General features: G+C 51.6%; 1 protein-coding gene across 1 annotated transcript in view; it reads right to left on the bottom strand.

Annotated features, from left to right (window-relative positions):
- Positions 1 to 18,456, bottom strand: part of JPH2 (junctophilin 2) — a 68,039-nt gene extending 49,583 nt beyond the window's left edge. Inside the window, exon 1 of the mRNA XM_056121756.1 lies at positions 17,751 to 18,456. Coding sequence (XP_055977731.1) covers positions 17,751 to 18,129 — 379 coding nt within the window. The 5' untranslated portion in view covers positions 18,130 to 18,456. The remainder of the gene's footprint in view (positions 1 to 17,750) is intronic.
- Between the last annotated feature and the right edge of the window lie 1,310 nt (positions 18,457 to 19,766).

Raw genomic sequence — 19,766 nt, 5'->3', positions numbered from 1 at the left:
CCCAGCTCCCAGGGCTCAGACCCATGTCAAGGGAGCCTAAAGCCCTAACTGGGGGCCCGGCCACCTGCCTGGACTCACCCTGGGGCAGATCTGCGGTCACCCTCGCATCCCACCTCACGGAGCCCTGCCCCAGCCCAGCCCCACAGCCCCACACCTTGGCAAGCAATCTCCACCCCGCCCAAATCCCTGCCAATTTTGATGGGTATTTCAAGCTTTATCTGAGATGATGATGATGATTATTTCTTCTTCTTCTTCTTCTTCTTCTTCTGCTTCTGCTTCTGCTTCTGCTTCTTCTTCTGCTTCTGCTTCTTCTTCTTCCTCTTCTTCTTCCTCTTCTTCTTCTTCCTCTTCTTCTTCTTCTTCCTCCTCTTCTTCTTCCTCCTCCTCCTCTTCCTCTTCTTCTCACCTCCTCCTCCTCCTCCAGCCTGTCCTCCTCCTCCTCCCCCTCCTGTTCCTCCCCCTCCTGTTCCTCCTCCTCCTCCTCCTCCTCCTCCTCTTCTTCTTCTTCTTCTTCTTCTTCTTCTTCTTCTTCTTCTTCTTCTTCTTCTTCTTCTTCTTCTTCCTCTTCTTCTTCTTCTTCCTCTTCTTCTTCTTCTTCCTCTTCTTCTTCTTCTTCTTCTTCTTCTTCTTCTTCTTCTTCTTCTTCTTCTTCTTCTTTCTCTTCCTCTTCTTCTTACCTCCTCCTCCTCTTCCAGCCTGTCCTCCTCCTCCTCCTCCTCCTCCTCCTCCTCCTCTTCTTCTTCTTCTTCTTCTTCTTCTTCTTCTTCTTCTTCCTTCTTCCTTCTTCCTCTTCTTCCTCTTCTTCCTCCTCCTCCTTCCTTTTTGCTTTTGGGATCACACCTGGCAATGCTCAGAGGTTATTCCTAGCTCTGCACTCAGGAATTACTCCTGGCGGTGCTTGAGGGACCATATGAGATTTAAGGAATCAAATTGGGGTTGGCCACATGCAAGGCAAGTGTCCTCCCCTCTGTGCTATTGCTTCAGCCCCTGAGATGACTTTCTTGTTTTTGGAGGGTTTTTTGGGGGGGAGTCACACCCAGCGATGCTCAGGGGTTACTCCTGGCTCTGCACTCAGGAATTGCTCCTGACAGTGCTCGGGGGAACATATGGGATTTCAGGTTCACCACGTGCAAGGCAAATGCCCTCCCTGCTGTGCTGTCGCTCAGGCCCTCCCGGAGGTGACTCTTGTCCGTTGCCCCTTGTGCTAACACCCGATGCCATGTCACCCTGTGGCTCTTAGCACCTTTCCCAGACACTGTCAAATAAGTATGCCCATCGTTGGCTCACTGGCAGGTTTGCACGCCAGGCTCTGGCTTCCTAGAGCCAAGGAGTCCTGTGTCCCCTATTACTCACCCCAGTTTCTTGAGTCCAAGGTAGCCTCATGACTGCTCTGACCCCAGCCATTCACTCAGCCCCCAGCACCAGGCCCTTCTGTTCTGCCAGGGCCAGGGGAAGAACCTCACCCCCCCCCCCTTCCCCTACAAACTCAGTGCCTGCTACATGCTCCGAAATGAAGGGCAGTGACCTCTGGACTCAGCAGCTTGAACTCTGGGAATGGTTGGGGAGACTTGGACAAGGCCGACAAAGGACATAAGCACAGGCAATGCCAGCCTGACCCTCACTCCGAACAGGCTCGCACGTCTAATCAGACCAGCCCAGCACCTTCCCCCAGCCCTTCAAACTTGGTTTTCAAAGAAAACCCCAGATGCCTTGGGGTCAGCAAGGAACAATGGAGACAAGGATACTTGGATCTAGAGTTTACTCCCCCACATCTCCTCATCCTCCTCCAGCCATTCTGTTCTCTCTCATGCTCACTAGTCTTTGGCCTCCTCTGAGGCCAGATCCCGTCCACCCTTGGCGGGGCCCCCGGCATCTCTTTATAGAATGCACATCGGACAGGTCACCCGCTTCCTACCCAAAGACAGAAAATCTGTCTTGGGTCCCTAGGAAACATGTTACCATGGAGATTGCCTGGGGGTGATGTGGGGAGATGCAGCGGGTGGGAAGGACGTAGGGACCAAGGAAAACGTTGGACCATCACAAGCAAGGCTGGTCCTCGGGGGCTCTCTGGAGCTGCTGTGGTCCTTCAGAGTCGTGCCAAATCGAAGCAAGGAAGGTTGCATGTTTGCATTTCTGGATCAAACTATTCCTGGTCGCCCAGGGATGACTGAGGCCCAGCTAAGAGCCAACACTTCCATAGCTCCGGGGGACTGAGGACTGCGTGCCTGAGAGGTGCTGAGAGGCCTACCGCATCTACCACAAGACTAACGTGCACTCTCCTCTGAAATCCGCCAGAGCCTCAGGACAGGCCTGTCACCCTCTCTAGCCTCATCGATGCAACTCGCCTGCTCTCGATGCCTACGGTCCAGCCTTTTCTTTTTTCTTTTATTTATTTATTTATTTATTTATTAATGAATCACCATGCGATACACTTACAGACAAACAAACTTTCATCGGGGCTGGAGCAATAGCACAGGGGGTAGGGCGTTTGCCTTGCACACGGCCGACCCAGGTTCAATTCCCAGCATCCCATATGGTTCCCCCGAGCACCGCCAGGAGTGATTCCTGAGTGCAGAGCCAGGAGTAACCTCTGAGCATCGCCGGGTGTGACCCAAAAAGAAAAAAAAAAAAAAAAAAAAAAAAAAACACTTTCGTGATTACTTTTCAGTCATGCAATGTTCAAGTACCCATCCCTCCACCCATGCCCATTTTCCACCACCAATGTTCCCACCACCTCCCACCCCATCCCCCTGCCCCTGCCTCTGTGGCAGGCACATTCCCTTTCTCTCTCTCTCTCTCTCTCTCTCTCTCTCTCTCTCTCTCTCTCTCTCTCTCTCTCTCTCTCTCCTTTTGGGTGTTGTGGTTTGCAATACAGGTAGTAAGTGGCCATCATGTTTGGTCTATAGTCTACTTTCAGCTGCATCTCCCATCCAGAGCAAGCCCTCCCTTTTCATAAAATACAACAACCCTTCACTCCGCCTCCGAGTGCTGCCGTGCAGGTCCTTCTGCCTGGTAGGACAGCTCCCCTGCTACCTGCTGACCCTATTCATCCTGCTCAGCTCCAAAGCCCCTTCCTCAAGGACGCTCTCCCGGATCACTGGACCACTCCAGTCCCCCCGCCCCCGCTACCCATTCCTGACTTCTCCCTCTTTCCATAACCAATGTCATTTTTACTGTAGAAGCTGTTCTCTGCCATTAGAATGCGTGTCCCCAATGGAATACTATGCAGTTGTTACCAAAGACGAAGTCATGAAATTTGCATATAAGTGGATCAACATCAACAATTTGCATATAAGCGGAGTATCATGTTAAGTGAAATGAGTCAAAGAGAGAGGGACAGACATAGAATTGCACTCATTTGTGGAATATAAAACAACAGAATGGGAAACTAACACCCAAGGGTAGTAGAAATAAGGGCCAGGAGGATCGCTCCATGCCTTGGAAGCCAGCCTTATATGTTGGGGGGAAAGGCAGCTGAGATAGAGAAGGGACCACCAAGTAAATGATTCTTGGAGGATTCGCTCAGGATGGGAGATGTGTGCTGAAAGTAGACTATAGACCAAACATGATGGCCACTTAGTACCGTATTATGAACCATAACACCCTAAAGGAGAGAGAGTGAAAGGAAATGTGCCTGCCACAGAGGCGGAGAGGGAGGGTGGAGGGGGTGGCAGGAGGGATACTGGAAACATTGATGATGGAGAATGGGCACTGGTGGAGGGATGGGTACTCGATCATTGTGTGACTGAAACCTAACCACAAAAGTTTGTAAATCTGTAACTGTATCTCACGGTGATCCATTACAAAAATTAAAAAAAAAAAAAAGAAAATAGAATGTGTGTTCCCGGGGCTGGGACCAGGACGACCTTTCTCCACTACCTCTTGACCTCAGGGTGGACACGTGTCCATCAGAGACTGTGAAATGACGCACGAGGGACCAGCCTGGGGCAGTCCTTGGCGGGGGTGCATCTCAGTAAAGCAGGCACATCAGGTTTGGAGTTCTGTTTTTTTGTTTTTAAGTATCCCTTTTTCTTTTCTTTTATTTATGTATTTCTGGCTTGCAGTAGGGAAGGCACACCCAGCAGTGCTCAGGGGGTCACTCCCAGCTCTGCATTCAGGAATTAACCCTGGCAGTGTTGGAGGTAGAGGGACCCTGGGAGATGCTGGGGGTCTCTCCAGCCCCAGCACATCAGTTTCATCTGAGACAGGCATTGCCCAAGGAGACAGTTTCAGTTCTAAATTCGGGACAGTTCCCAGCCAGCCAGGGGGTCAGTCTCCCGAAATCTGGTTGCATTGAAAAAAGACTCAGGCTCGCATGGGGCTTTCAGCCCTGCTGAGGAAGTGGCTCGCTGGGAAAGTGGCTCGCTGGGAAAGCCAGGGGACCTCCCGGCTCTGTCTGCTGGGCAAAGTCCATGCTGGCCCCACCCTGTCCAGCCATGCTACTGAGAGAGGAAGCCTCAGTTTCCCCTTGCCAGCTTCTGTGAGAGCTCCATCGGAGCTGTTTCGGTTTCACATTTTAAACATTCTTTTAAATTCCTGGCATCTTTCCGAGAATGGGAAGTCAACAATCTCCCAGCATCCCAGATTCTACCCAGATCTTAGGCTCCGAGGAAACTAGGAAATCATGAACAGTACCCAGGCAAATGGGCAAATGCATCACCCAGAGGCCCAAAACCAGCCAGACTGTTCTAGAAAATCCTCACATAACATTTTTGTTATTATTCTTTTGTTAATGTTAGCACTGTAGCACTGTCCTCCCATTGTTCATCGATTTGCTCTTGCAGGCACCAGTAACGTCTCCATTGTGTTACTGGTGGCTGGTCCCCGTGTCCATCCACAGTTCCAAAATTTGTCAATATTTTCAAGAATGACAATATTGAGTAATAAATATGGTCAGAATCAGGTAGAAAACAGAAAAGTTTATTGGAAAGCAGAAGAGAGATTCCCCAGCAGGGAGAAACTTAGTGTAGGACTAAGTGAAATCTGGCTCATTTGGTGGGGTTTTTGAATAGGAAAATTGGGTCTTTGTGTTGGGTCTTTGAGCCTCTGACTTGTAACTGTTTTTGGCATATCGAATACTCCACGGGGAGCTTGCCAGGCTCTGCCGTGCGGGTGGGATACTGTCGGTAGCTTGCCGGGCTCTTGGAGAGGGGCAGAGGAATCGAACCCAGGTAAGGTAAATGCCCTACCCGCTGTGCTATTGCTCCAGCCCCTTGTTAATGCTAATTTGATTAAATGTTTTATTAATGTTGGTTTTGTTAAAAATACATCATTTTTGCCATAGGACAAGTAACACAAAGACCCAATTTTCCTATTCAAAAACCCCACCAAATGAGCCAGATTTCACTTAGTCCTACACTAAGTTCCTCCCTGCTGGGGAATCTCTCTTCTACTTTCCAATAAACTTTTCTGTTTTCTACCTGATTTGATCATATTCATTACTCAATATTGCCATTCTTGAAAATATTGACAAATTTTGGAACTGTGGATGGACACAGGGACCAGCCATCACGAGTACCACCACAGCACTCCCAGACCAGTCAGCCTGTAAAGCTTCTGCAGAGGAACAAGGGATGGTCCCGTACCAGGAGGCGACACAAACAAGCCCCCGTGTGACCCGTCACATTTCTGAAATGGGCAAATGTGCAGCCCCTTTATAGATGAGCTTCGCTGGGCAGGAGTGGAATGGAACGGGCAGAGCTTGTGGGGGTCGCTTGCAGGAATCTCTCTCTCTCTCTCTCTCTCTCTCTCTCTCTCTCTCTCTCCCTCCCTCCCTCTCCCTCTCCTTCTCCCCCTCTCAATCTTCCTCACTCCCTCTTTTTCTCCCTCTCTCCCTCCCTCACTCCCTCACTCATACATACACACACACATGAACACACACGCACACACATATGCACACATGCATACACACGCACACGCACATACACACACATAGCTTTCACGAAAGGCAGGAGATGGACCAGGAGACACAGTCTCTTAACACCTGCGGGGCCCCTTCACCACCCTAAGTTGGTGCAGGCCTAGGACATGAGGGTGTTTGGGTCCGAGAGACGGAGAGGGCTTGAGGGGCCGGGCCCGGGTGCAGAAGGAGACACCCGGCTCCTCAGGCTACCCTGCCCATGTGCCTGTCTAGCGGCATCTCACGTCCCACCCCAGGTCCCGTGTGGGTTCCTGACCGCCACCAATAACCTTGTCCTTTCTCAGCTCATGCCACCATACCCGTGATTCAGGCCACAGCTCAGAGCCACACCGGACCCCCTTTCTCCGGCCACCCCTTCCAGTCCGTGAGCAGAGACTCTTGGCGCCACTTTCCAAGAGAAGACAGAGCTGCCTCCACCTCCCTCCTTCCTGTCAGGGGTGGCACAGTGGCAACAAGCCCCGCCCTGGGTCCGGGCTTCCCCCTCCTCAAGCCCTCCTCCCCGCACCCCTGCTCCAGGTGGCAGCAAGGAGAGCTTCCTTCTATTCACGGACTCATTCCAGCAGCACTGGAGATCAAGGCCAGGGCCCGACTCACGTCAGGCAACGGCTGAAACAGTCTCAGCCACAAGGGACCAGACAAAGCCAGATCGCATCATGGTTAGAGTCCCGGGTTTCACCCAAGCAGAAGCCAGATCTTACAAAGGGCCCCCGACCTCTTGCCCCTTCAGCAAGGACCTGCCCCCACGCCATCCTCCTCCATCCCTCCCCCATCCTTCCCCACCCCTGCAATATCCACCTCCATCTCTCCCCCCAATATCCTCCCCATCTCTCCCCATATCGTCCCCATCCCTCCCCTGCAATATTCTCCCTAGCTCTCCTCCTGTGATACCCTCCCCCGCCCTCCCCCGCCCTCCCCAGCCCTCCCCCATACCCTCCCCCACCCTTGCTTCCTGTGATATCCTTCCCCACACTTCCCCCATACCTTCCCCGTCCCTCCCTTCCCCAAAATCCTCTCCATCCCTCCCTCATACCCTTCCCCACTCCCCCCTCCCACAATCCCCCATCCCTCCTTCCTGAGATACCCTCCCCCACCTCTTCCCCATACCCTCACCATCCCTCCCTCCCATAATCCCCTCCTGCCCCTCCCTCATACCCCTCCCATCCCTCCCAAGTCTGAAACCCTACCATTCACCATATTATAAATCATGGTGCTGCCAAGAAAATGAACCAAAAAAAGAAACAATACAAAAATACAAAAAATGTGGATCCTGGGATTTCCATCCCAAATTTGGTGGTGGGGAGGTGTAATGAGAGTGGGATTGGTGTTTGAATATTGAATGTAATCAAACATTGTGAACTAACTTATAAAATTTTAAGTAAAGTAAAGTAAAGTAAAGGCCCTCCCGTTGATCGTCGATTTGCTCGAGCGGGCCCAGTAACGTCTCCATTGGAGACTTTGTTGTTACTGTATCTGGCATATCGAATACTCTCGGTAGCTTGCCGGGCTCTCCGAGAGGGGCAGAGGAATCGAACTCGGGTCGGCCATGTTGGCTGCGTGCAAGGCAGACGCCCTACCCGCTGTGCTATCGCTTTTAAAAATTTTTTAAAAAACTAATGTGGACTTCATGCCCAATTCAATCAGCTTAACCAGTGGCTGAATGAATAGCAATGCTCCTACATTTAAAAAAAAATGTGGATCCCAGTTTGATCCCTGGAATTCTAAGTGGTCCCCCGAGCACCTGCAGGAGCGATCCCTGAGAGCACAGAGGCCAGAGTCAGCCCCGAGCACTGCAGGGCGTGCCCCTTCCCAATACTCTTTGTGAGACTTTTGCCCAAAGGCCTTCTCGGCCCCCAGACCTATCTGTGGGCTCCCCCACCTGCACTGCCCCTCAGCGGAGAGCAGAGGGCACAGATACACCTTCTGGCCTGGGGAAGGGACAGTGGGGGGCAGGGTGGGGAGCACTGGAGGGAAGGGCAGTCCCCTGGCCTCCGGCAGGAACCCCCTCCGTGGCCCTAGTCCCAATCCCCACCCTCCACCAGTGTCCTCTGAAATGGGACTTGGCACTACCCCGGGGATGGGGCAGCAAGGGCTGGCCCGGGCCACAGCTACTGGGGACACAGAATCAGCAGGTCCTGGAACTGGCGAGTGCCACGAGTCCCAAAGGGCCGGCCTGGGGAGGGGCAGGGCCGTGGCCATCTGGCCACACGCCGCAGACAGCCAGTGAGAGACGAAGACGAATGTTGCCATTTCTCGCTCCCGCTGAGGGTCCGCTCTGTTCCCCTGGGGTCCCGGACGGTGCCAAGAAGCTGCCTGGATGGCAGGCGGGCCCCGCCGGTGACAGGCTGACCCCTGGCTGTGAACTGGGACGTGAGCTTTTCAAGAGGAGGTTGAATTCTGCTGAGACCGCATTGGAAATGGAATCGCTCCCCGTCCGATGTCACGGACACGGACAGCACTCGGCAGGGCTGAGTGAATCAAAGTGGGGGCTACTTAGCTGCTCCCCAGCTCCGAGTCCAAAGCTGGCGTGGTGCTGAAATCCTCCCCCCGCCCGGGGAGAGCTGGGCTTCCTCAGCTAGTTTCCCCATGGGAGCACAGAGAGAAGAGCTAGGGGAACTGCATGGTTTTAAGCATTACCTTAGGGCTTTCTGTGGATTTTTCTCATTTCGTTCCTTCAACTAAGTCTTAAGGGCGATTTTGACATCCCTACGGGAAAAGGGCTGTGGAAACTCAGGGGTCATGTGATGTGCCCACACAGACAGAATGAAGAAGGAGCATGTGGGCATGGAAACCGAGCCGGGATCAAGGTCTGGGAGGCCCGTGTGTGTTCTTTGGGGAAGAGAATTTCTGCTTTGTAATAACACTTCATTTCCATTTAATTTAATCCATTTCCTATTTAATTTAAAATGGGAACTGTAAATGAAAAAGATGTGCCCTTCAAGTCTGAAGAACCTAACAAAAATGCTAGTGGTTAAAAATTAATTTCGCCGGATGAAAGAAACCAAAAGCAACATACAAAAATAATTGCATGTCTGTAACCCACAATGGACAGCTGGAAAATCCAAATGCCATTTACAATATTATTTTTAAAAAACGTGGCTATTTTATTCAACAAGAGATGTGTAAGAAGCTGAAAACTCTAAAATGAGTGAAATTCCAAGTGTATATAATGGTGGGTGATAACCACGCTCACAGATTGGACACTGGTTACCACTAAGAAGTCTGTTCCATCCGAGGCAATGAACACATCAAATGTGTTTTTTAATCAGACACCCAACCCCCTCCCCCAGGCCACTGTAGAGATTCCAACAAGTTGATTTTACAATGTGGACAGAAATGGAAATGGCCTAGAATAATCCAAGCAGTCTTGAACAAGAAAAGCAAAGTTGGAAGAATTTTCCAACTTAAAAAGTTACTATCAAACTCCAGGATCCCAGGCAACGTGATATTGGCACAAACACAGGCAAATAGAAGAGACGTCCCTTAGATACGAAGTGACCTCACTCCTAGGTGGGACTTAAAGCCACAGCAAGGTAGCCAAGAAATGCCAAAGGAAACACAGGGAACTGATCCACAAAACTGAGTTCGGGGTGGGGTGTTGGGAGGGGGACAATGCAGTAAGGGGGGGTATACTGGTGATGGGGGTGGTTTTGGAATTATATACATGGAAACCATTATTAACAATATTGTAAGTCAGGGGCTGGAGTGATAGCACAGCAGGTAAAATGTTTGCCTTGCACGCAGTCAACCTGGGTTCAATTCCCAGCATCCCATATGGTCCCCTGAGCACTGCCAGGAGTAACTCCTGAGTGCAGAGCCAGGAGGAACCCCTGTGCATTGCCAGGTGTGACCCAAAAGGCAATATATATATACATATATATATATATATATATTGTAAATCCTAGTACTTCAATCAACAGCAATGAAAGAGGGCAAAAATAAATTAAAAGTTAAAAAAAATGTTTTTTTGTCACACCCAGCTGTGCTCAGGGTTTACTCCTGTCTCTGTGCTCAGGGATCACTCCTGGCAGAGCTTGGGGGACCATTATAGGTTGCCAGGGATTGAACCTGGGTTAACTGCATACCAGGAAATTACCCTACCTGCTGTGCTATCTCTTCCACCACTCAAGAAGCCTTTTTTTTTTTTAGAGAAAACAAAGACATATCTTTTTTTGTTTTTGTTTTTGCTTTTTGGGTCACACCCGGCAATGCACAGGGGTTCCTCCTGGCTCTGTGCTCAGGATTACCCCTGGTGGTGCTCAGGGGACCATATGGGATGCTGGGAATCAAACCCGTGTTGGCCGTGTACAAGGAAAACGCCCTACCTGCTGTGCTATTGCTCCAGCCCCAAAGCAAAGACATATCTTTAAGGAAGAAATAAATCAATATGAACATTATATTGCTCCAATACATCTTACAAGCCCAATAGTGGGAAATAATTTATTGCTTGAGCCTTTATCCTTACAAATTCCTTTAGCAAACATATGTAGAGTCAATCGGGCTAAAATAAGGGGCTGGAGTGATAGCACAGGCGGGGAGGGTGTACCCCTGAACACCCAGGAGCAATTCCTGGGTACAGAGCCAGGAGCAATCCCTATGCGTCACCGGGTGTGACCCCAAAAGCAAAATAATAATATTAATAATAATAAAATAAAATAAGCTTAAGTCATCATCAGCTTTGAGCAGGAGCGCCGGAAGAGCACAGAAGATTGAGGTTTTAATCCAATATTCATCGTTAATCACTTTTGAAAAGTCATCTTTCAGCACAGCACGTACCAATAATAAAATCACTAGTCAAGTGCCAAACTCTATTCTAAGTATTTAGCAAAAATTGTTTGTAATACATGGATTTTTTTAGTAATTTACGTCATTAATTTCCTCAGTAAGACATGAAGAGAACAAGATAAAATGGTGATCCTTGGGCCGGAGAGATAGTACAGCAGGTAGGACACTTGCCTTGCATGCGGCCAACCCAGTTTCAATCACCAGCATCCTACATCCCTGTCATCCTATAGTCCCAGTCATCCTATATGGCATTGCCAGGAATGATTCCTGAATGCAGAGTCACAAGTAAGTCCTGAGCACCACCTGAGAGTGTGGCCCAAAAACCAAACCAAACCAAACCAACAAAAATAGAATGGTGATTTCTATAGTAACAGGATAATAGGGAAACTGTGAATATAATGTAGAGGAAGGGAAACTTTGTTTTGCGATGATTTGCTTCATTTGTATATTTATGCCTGTATTCACAGAATTACAATGTGAAATGTGTATCTTACAGTGAGATAGAATCATAACAATCAGAAAACCGCTAGGATAGCAGATGAGAGAGTTGTCCAGAAGCCCAAAAACAAACCACACACATTGGTTTTAGCAGAGAGCCTGATACACAGTAAGGGTTAGTCCTTGTGATCTTTGTTCTGATAGTAATAGTACAATGTTACCACTGCAATAATAGTTACAAGGTCAGGATTCCGGATGTGGTTCAGAAATAGAGCACATGCCTGGCCTGTAGAAGGCCCTAAATTCACTCCCTGAGCACAGCGGGTAAGGCATTTGCCTTGCATGCGGTCAACCCAGGTTCGATTCCCAGCATCCCATATGATCCCCGAGCACCACCAGGACTAATTCTTGAGTGCAAAGCCAGGCGTAACCCCTGAGCATTGCCAGGTGTGACCCAAAAAGCAAAAAAAATAAATAAATAAAAGAATAAAAATAAATAAATTCACTCCCTGGCTTAGCAAAAAAAAGTAAACAAACAAAAAAGCTGTTGAAAAGGCCAACTTGATGGGCGTTTCATGTGCCACTCCTCTGGGTGTCATGCTTAGCCCAGCCCTTGGTTAAATGCTCTGCTGTCCCCCTCTGCAAAGTATTCTTGGTTTTAAAGAAGACATCTCTGTATTTTCTTTTTTGCTGTTGTTTTTGTTTGGGGCCATACCTGGTGAGGCTCCGGGCTTACTCATCGCTCTGCACTCAGGAATTACTCCTGACAGTGCTCAGGGGACCATATGAACTGCCGGGGATTGAACCCAGATTGACCACATGCAAGGCAAGCATCCTCCCCGCTGGTCTGTCACTCTGGCTCAGGGCCTCTGAATTTTCAGTGTGTACTGAGTCCTACAGATTAGGTTGTTGGCCCTGACTGCTTTTCGGGGGTACCCTTTTATCAAAACAGCTCCTTATACTACGAGCTATTTCATGATTCCATTTATAGTCAAATCCTATCTCGACCTCTTACTGGCTAAGCAGGCGAGGAGTGAGAAGAGTTAAGTCATCTGAGTTTCCTCAGCTCTAAAATAGGGTAATCACAGCACTTCCACACAGAGTGGTGGTGAGGTGCAAATAGCAACACACAGCATGGGTGACAGGATGCTAAGGACAGCGGCTGGCTGGGGGCGGGAGAGAAAACACACAGGTTGAAGCACTTAGTTGCCTTGCATGCAACTGAACGCCACCGGGAAGGGCTCAATGACCCTCTCACTCCCCCCCCAAAAAAAAGAACAGCGCCTGGCACACCATAGGCACCCCCGCCGTGTTAACTATTATTATTAGCTTCTCAGAAAATAAAAAGAGTACGTCTGGGATTGGTTTTTCCACTGAAAGTTGCAGGCGGGGGATTATTGACGTGGACAGATGGTTCTGGAATTTATTTGAACACTTGAAGAATCTGCTGGCTAGCAGAGGCGACTTCTCCCAGGGAACAGAGACCGTCCGAGCACATCTGCTCTGATCTTGCCGGAAGTTGCAAGGCATTTCGGAGCCTCTGAGGTCAGGCAACCCTGGTCCAGAATCTCTGGTAGGAAAGTCCACGGCCCTTTTGCCCATGCCATGCAGGGGGGTCTCGGGGCTGGGAACTGCCATGGAGACAGCCAGGCACTCCTTCAGGGTCAGTGGATGCTGGCTTCGGAGTTCTAAGGCTGCCACTATTTTTAGCTTGGCTATATATGGCTATGGGAGGAATGAGGGCTATAGGTGGGGGAGGGGTGCCAAGACTTCAGTCAGGCCCAGAGAGGTGGCAGCTCACCGACCACCCTCTTCCCAACTGGGAACTGGGGAGCTGAACCTCCAAACAAGAGCACTGAGAGGGGAGAGGAGCAAGGCGGTGGTTTGGCCGAGCAGCCTGGGAAAGGCGCTGACTACAGTGATGGCAAACCTTTTTTTTTACCATGATCTGCAGTAAGTCATTTTTTCATCAGGCCATACCCACGAACACACGTCTGTATAGACAGACACACATGTTACATGCATACACTCTTGCATCCCCCACTGAACAAACAAACATCCCAGGAACCAACGCTTTCTCTATCTCGAGGAAATAGGGATATTTTCCTAGTATCCTCTGCTGGATTCAACTCCATCATTTTGAAAATGCAGGTTTGACACCACTGGGTTGATGTTATCGTCTGTTAGTGGGCCCAGGCCTCCAGTTTGGGAAACGTCCGTTTCGCTGGTTTGGCCTCACCTGCCCGCAAGTTCTGGCAGGGAGGGGAGGAAAGGAATTTACTGACCCTTTGATTAACAGTTCTTGACATGGAGTGAAGACATAAATTTCAGCTTGATCACTAGGTGGGACAGCCAAGTTTTTGTCTCTGTTCTTTCCACCTGCAGGCCTCAACCCCACCCTTCCCTGGTTCACGACATCCTTTAGGGCCCCCTTGCCACTTCCTCCAGGAAGCCTCCCCACATTTACCCAGGGACTAACAGTTGGCTTCTTGTTCCCTTAGTCCCCTTTCGCTCTCCTGCCAGGCACCCACACACTAGATCAATTTTCCATTGATCATGCTCACATCTACACTCCCCCATCTCCTAAACACACATTAGTGCTGGTCTCACTAAGAATAATAGAGTCACAGTCACGGTCACAGGCCTCCCGTTATTCATCAATTTGCTCAAGCGGGCCCAGTAACATCTCCATTGTAAGACTTGTTGTTACTGTGTTTGGCATATCGAATACATCACGGGAAGCTTGCCAGGCTTTGCCATGCGGGTGAGATACTCTTGGTAGCTTGCCGGGCTCTTCGAGATGGGCGGAGGAATCGAACCCAGCTTGGCCAGGCCAGCTGCATGCAAGGCAAACGCCCTACCGCTGTGCTATCGCTCCAGCCCAAATAGAGTAGAAAATAATAATAGTAATAATATATAATAATAATAATATAATAATAATATCACTCAAATATTTATTGCATGAATGAAGGATAGTCGACACAACAGAAATGAATTCTTATTGCATATTGATCCATGAGCAGAAACACCTAAGAGATTAAGTAACATGGAAAGGGGGTTGGAGCGATAGTACAGTGGGAAGGGCACTTGCCTTGCACATGATCAACCTAGGCTGGATCCCTGGCACCCCGTAGAAGCCCCCAAGCCTGCCAGGAAAGATCCCTGAGCACAGAGCCAGGAGTGTGGTCCCAAAACAAAACAAAATAAATAACACAGTAGGATCAGGGTAAAAGACTTGGTGGTAGGACTTCCTTCCAATCACAGGTTTTTATTTGTCCTCATGGCCTCAGGGCTCCCTGTGCACAGGGTAGGTCCTTAGTAAGCCCTCAGGGGACCCATAGAAGGACGAAAGACTTTTTCCGAATCAGCAGCAGTGTCTAATTTGGAAGAGTGGCTCCCCCGAGGGGCTGGAATAGAAGTTTTGGGGGGGTGTGGGCACGGAGGCATGGGGGCACTTTCCAGGCTCCACACACTCTGGAGCAGGCCTGAGGCTCAGGCAAATCCCTGGCCCGAGGGACACCCCAATCCAAGCCAGGACCTGGGAAAGTCTATGGGATCTGACCAGTGACCACAATTCTGACGTCAACCCCTGCTGTCCCCTGTGAGATCCCTGTCTCACCCCTGGATGCTTTCTGGCTGCTTCTCCTATGTTTCCTGCCGCCGGACCTTTGCAGCACTGAATCACCTGGTAGTGCTCCCTGCCTCTTCTGTCCTCCCCACCCTACTCTCAGACCGTTCCATCCAGAACTATCCCCTCTGGCTCCCTCGTCTACCTCTTTGGAACACCAGAAACTTCCAGAAATGAGAACGACTTTTGCTTCCCAGTTTCTTTCCACTGTCTTCCCTGGAAGGGAATCCCCGCGGATTCCACTTTGCTCACTGGCCCAGGTGCTCGCTGTGGGATGACATCTGACTCTGGATTGGGGGGTTGGGGGGAAAAGGGTGGGGGTTGTCATATGAATGGCACACATGAATGGGTCCTCCCCACCTCACCTCCACCGGGACTCCCTTCAGGCCCCAATTTCCACACCGGAGTTCAGAGAGGGCCAAGGAGGAACACAACAGGGCTCTGGACAGACAGCTGCGGCCTGGTCTAGCTGGACACTGAGCTGATCCCGGCCCAGCCGAGCTGACCCTCTGGGAGCTAGAATTGCACTGAGCTGTGATTCCGGCGATGCTCAAGGTCACCGAAGTAGGAAGTGTGGATCCCAAATCTGTCCCAGCACTGCTCAGCCCCAGGCTATGCCGAACACAAGGAACCCCCCCCCCTACACACACACACACCAGAAATGACATGAGCCCCACCTCACTGATATCCAGACATACCCAGACACCCACCTCCCAGCCGCCCATCCCGAGCACAGTCTGGACGGCAGCTGAGGCCGACCTGACCCTGGTCCAGCTCCTGCCCTACATGCCAGCCCCAGCCCGCCCCCAGACTGCCCACTTCCTGCCCTCCGTCCCGAGGGAGACTTGAGACATGCCTGTGTACTACACATTCTGACGTCAAATCGAGCCATTATGAATGAGCCCTGCTTTTCAATGGTCTGCACCAGCTCCTTCCCCGGGGGGCTGGGGCTGGGAGATTTGATCCAGTTCTGTGCTACAAAGGGAATTGCCCCTTCCAAGCAGGAATGGGCAAACTTTTTCTTCTGGAAAGTCGCAGAGTAAATAGTTTAGACTTGGCTGCCCTAGGCAAAATGTTCAGGATATTGTGTCGGAACTTGAACACAATGTCCGCTGGTCACAAAGAATATTCTTCTTTGAATTACACCCCCTGCATTTCACAATGCAAAGCCTCTCCCAGCTCATAAACTGTAAAAAAAAAAAAATCATCCAGGCAGCTGGCCAGTTTGGCCCACTCTCTGTAGATTGTCAGGCCCTGAATTAGAGCAATAATACTTCTTCAACACTATCATGGACAAAAATAACGTCACCCGATAAGCTGGTTAAAACAGATTCCTGGGTTTGCTCTCAGAACCTCTGACTTGAAAGATCTGGGTGAGGGCCCCAGACCTGCATTTCTGTCTAACTAGATAATGCTGATGCTCTCTGTCCAGAGACCAAATTTTGAGCAAACACTGTTATTCTAGAACTCTGCATTTGATGGGGAAGAAACCAAGGCTGAGATTCAGTGCCACTTCCCTGTTATATCGGGTCGAGGATGTCTGCTCTGCCCCTGGCCAGGACTAGCGCACCACAGACCCTTTCTCTATCCCATTAACCCACGGAGTCCTCTTGGTCTTCGGAGCTGTTTTACACATCTCCTCCCAGCCCTGCCCCTCATCAATGCCATAAGATCCAACTCAGATTCCACCTCTTCTTTGGGAGCAGGTTGGGGGGGGGGGGGGGTAGAATGGGGGTGGGGGAGGGGCGGGCCACATCCGATAATGCTCAGGGACTACTGCTAGCTCTGTGTTCCAGGGTCTCTTCCAGAGATGCTCAGGGGAGCTTGTGGTTCAGGGAATCACACCAGAATTTGGCCTCATGCAAGACAAGTGCCTGACCTCCGCATTTTATTGTCTCCAATGCTGGTGTGGACCCTCACACCCCCCTGAAAACATTCCCGACCTTCTCTGCAGACCTGCCTGCACTCTGACACACGTCCTACAAACACGTCCTGGAGGTGGTGGTTATATCTTATTTTTTCTTTTATCTAACCCTTTCCACAATGACTTACAAATAGAAGGTACTATAGAAATATGCACTGAATGACTGAAATATGGATGGATGGGTGGATTAGGAATGAGTGGATGAATGCATGGATGGTGGACGGATGGGTGACTGGGTCGTGATTGGCTGGGAGGATACATGGGTGGATGGTGGATGGATGGATGGATGGATGGATGGATGGATGGTGGGTAGATGGATGAATGGATGGAAAGGAGAATGAATGGATGGATGGATGGATCCATCTATAGTGGTTGGATGGATGGATGAATGGCGGATGGATGGGTAAGTAGGCGGGTAGATGGATGGATGGACGAATGGACAATGGGTGGATGAATGGATGGTTGCACGGATGAATGGATGGTTGGATGGATGGTTTCATGGATGGGTGGATGGGTGAGTGTGTGGATGATGTGATGGATTGGAAGAGTAGGTATGTAGTGGATAGATGCATGAATCTGAGAAGAAAATACGAATGGATGGAGGAGTGGGAGTGTGTAGGGAGAGTGAGTGCTGGATAGATGAATGAATGGTTCCATCATAATCCATTGTTTGAAATCAATTTCATGGGGAAAGTTGAGGTTAGACCCCCAAATCTCCAAGAGCACAGGCAAGAGCATTCAACGGCTGTTCGCATACCAAACATGCCAACCATGGAGTTAAGTCAAACTAAAAGGGTAGGGAGGAAGTATTTATAGGCGGGCAATCCTGCCAACCCTTTCAATAGCCCTATTTTGGCCCCAACACTCACTCACAAGGAAATGGAAGCCAAGCAAGGTAGGGTCACTTGCCTGGCCGGGGCTCATTCGTAACCTCCTGCCTGCTGGCTTCTCTGCTCTGGGCAGGCAGAAACTTCTCTTTTCTCCTCCTCCTGTAGCTCTCAGTGTCCCCCCTGCCCTGCCCACCCCTGCCCAGCTCTGCAGACCCCGGCAGGCCTCACCTCCGTCGGCGTAGGTCTCGGTGCCATAACCGTCCTGCAGGCCGTTATTCCAAGTGCCCTCGTACTTGGCGCCGCTGCTGCTGCTCTGTCGGGTCCCATAGCGTCCCTTGAAGCCGTGCGTCCACTCGCCCTTGTAGAGCCAGCGGCCCTTGGTCTCTATGCCCAGTCCATGCCGCTTGCCCTGGCTCCAGTGTCCCTCAAAGGTGTTCCCGCTCGGCCAGGTGTAGACACCGGCCACTTCAAAGCCGAAGTTCCAGGAGCCCGAGTACTCGCCCTGGCCCTTGGGACCCGTGCACAGCCCGTGCCCGTGGGCCTTGCCCGCCTCCCAGCCCCCGCAGTAGGCGCCCCCATCGTCAAAGTCAAAGCGCCCCCCGCTCATCTCATCCTCGCGGTCCTCCAGCTTGGGGCCGGGGTGCTGGCGGGTGCCAGGGACGCTCTCGGGGCACGCTCGGGGCCGGGCCCCCACACTCACCACTGCACTTCGGGAAAGGGGCGGCAGGAGGGGGCCGGAAGCGGGGAGAGCCCAGGAGCCGTGTCAGCATGGGGTCCCTGGGTCAGGGCCAGGCCACGGGGGCCTTCGGGAAGCGTGTCTGTGTCCCCACAGAGCTGCAGGCTCCCGGCTTCCATGAAGTCCCGGGCAAAGAGGAGGGTCCCTGTCAGCAGCACCGGGCAGGGTGTGTGTGTGGGGGGGCCCAGTCCATGTCAGGGAGGGGAGAGGCTCCCTCGGGTAAGGCCCTGGCTGAGACCGGGTCCTTGCAGCTCGCTGGCCCCCTTCTCTCCACTCTGTGGGTGTGTGGGGCTGTCCAGGGCCCCGAGCCGCTGCCCCGCCCCCTCTCCAGTCCTGCCCTCCCCCCGGACGGAAAGGTCAGCATTGCCCTAACAAGGCCATTGGATCTCAGAAGCTGCTCCCAAAATAACCCCCCGGCCGGCCCAGCCTCCTTGCGGGCGGGAGGGGTGTTTCAAACTGGGCCAGGGCGTCCCAGCCCGGAGCGTCAGGAGGGCCGGGAAGGCAGGCTGAGGGCCAAGGGCAAACAGCTGGGGCCATCCCTGGCTTTCTCCTCCCCTGGGTAGGAGCTTCCTTCCAGCCTCAGGGTCCCCCGAGCCCAGGACAGGGGGCAGAGTCAGCAGGGGAACAGGCACAGGGATGGGTCCAGGGGCCAAAAGGAAGCACAAGGAACTGCCAGTCCTGGAGGGGTCCCGGCTCCCCATTGGGCCCCGGGTGGCAGCACCCTGCCAGCTCCAGGAGGAAGCTGGTGACCGCAAGAGAAAGGAACAGAGGCAGGGGGCCCTGGGGAATGGGGGGATGAGGGAGACAGAGCCCCCGGGAAGCCCCTTCCCCTCCCCGCCCTGAGCAGGAGGCCCGTCTGGAAACTTTTGAGGGTCGGTGTTTCACATTCCCCTTTGACTCGGGGAGAGAGTGGGCGGCATGGGGGCAGAGAAATCTCAGGACACGAAGGTGTGGCCAGGGCTAGGGGAGCTCCAGTGGACACAGGCTGGGACAGGTTAGGGCAATCAGGGGACTGGGATGGCTGAGAAGAGGCAGCAGGGCTGAGTGTGTGTGTTTATGCGAGTGTGTGTGCGTGCGTGTGTGTGTGTGTGTGTGTGTGTGAGAGAGAGAGACAGAGAGACAGAGACAGAGAGACAGAGAGAAACAGAGAGAGACAGAGCTAGAGGGACAGAGAGACAGAGAGAGACAGAGACAGAGGGAGACAGAAAGAGACAGGGAAAGAGACAGAGAGACAGAGACAGAGAGACAGAGACAGAGAGAGAGATAGACAGAGGGAGAGAGAGACATAGAAACAAAGAGAGAAAGAGAGAGAGGCAGAGAGAGATGGGGCTGCCGTGGGGGACAGACCGCTCAAAAGAGCGAGCCCAGAAGGCCCAGGAGGACATCAGCCCGCGGTCACCTGATTTAACCCTATCGGACACGCTTCAGCTCCCAGATGATTCTGACCCCTAAGTCCCTGCAGAACTTGTCTTCTTATTTCCAGAGTGGACCGGAAGGGCCCTCCCCCT

The sequence above is a fragment of the Sorex fumeus genome, unplaced genomic scaffold, assembly GCF_029834395.1.
Source record: "Sorex fumeus unplaced genomic scaffold, SorFum_2.1 ptg000044l, whole genome shotgun sequence".
Lineage (NCBI taxonomy): Eukaryota > Metazoa > Chordata > Mammalia > Eulipotyphla > Soricidae > Sorex > Sorex fumeus.
The sequence above is the reverse complement of the archived record's forward strand: the minus strand, read 5'-3'. Positions and strand labels throughout refer to the sequence as shown.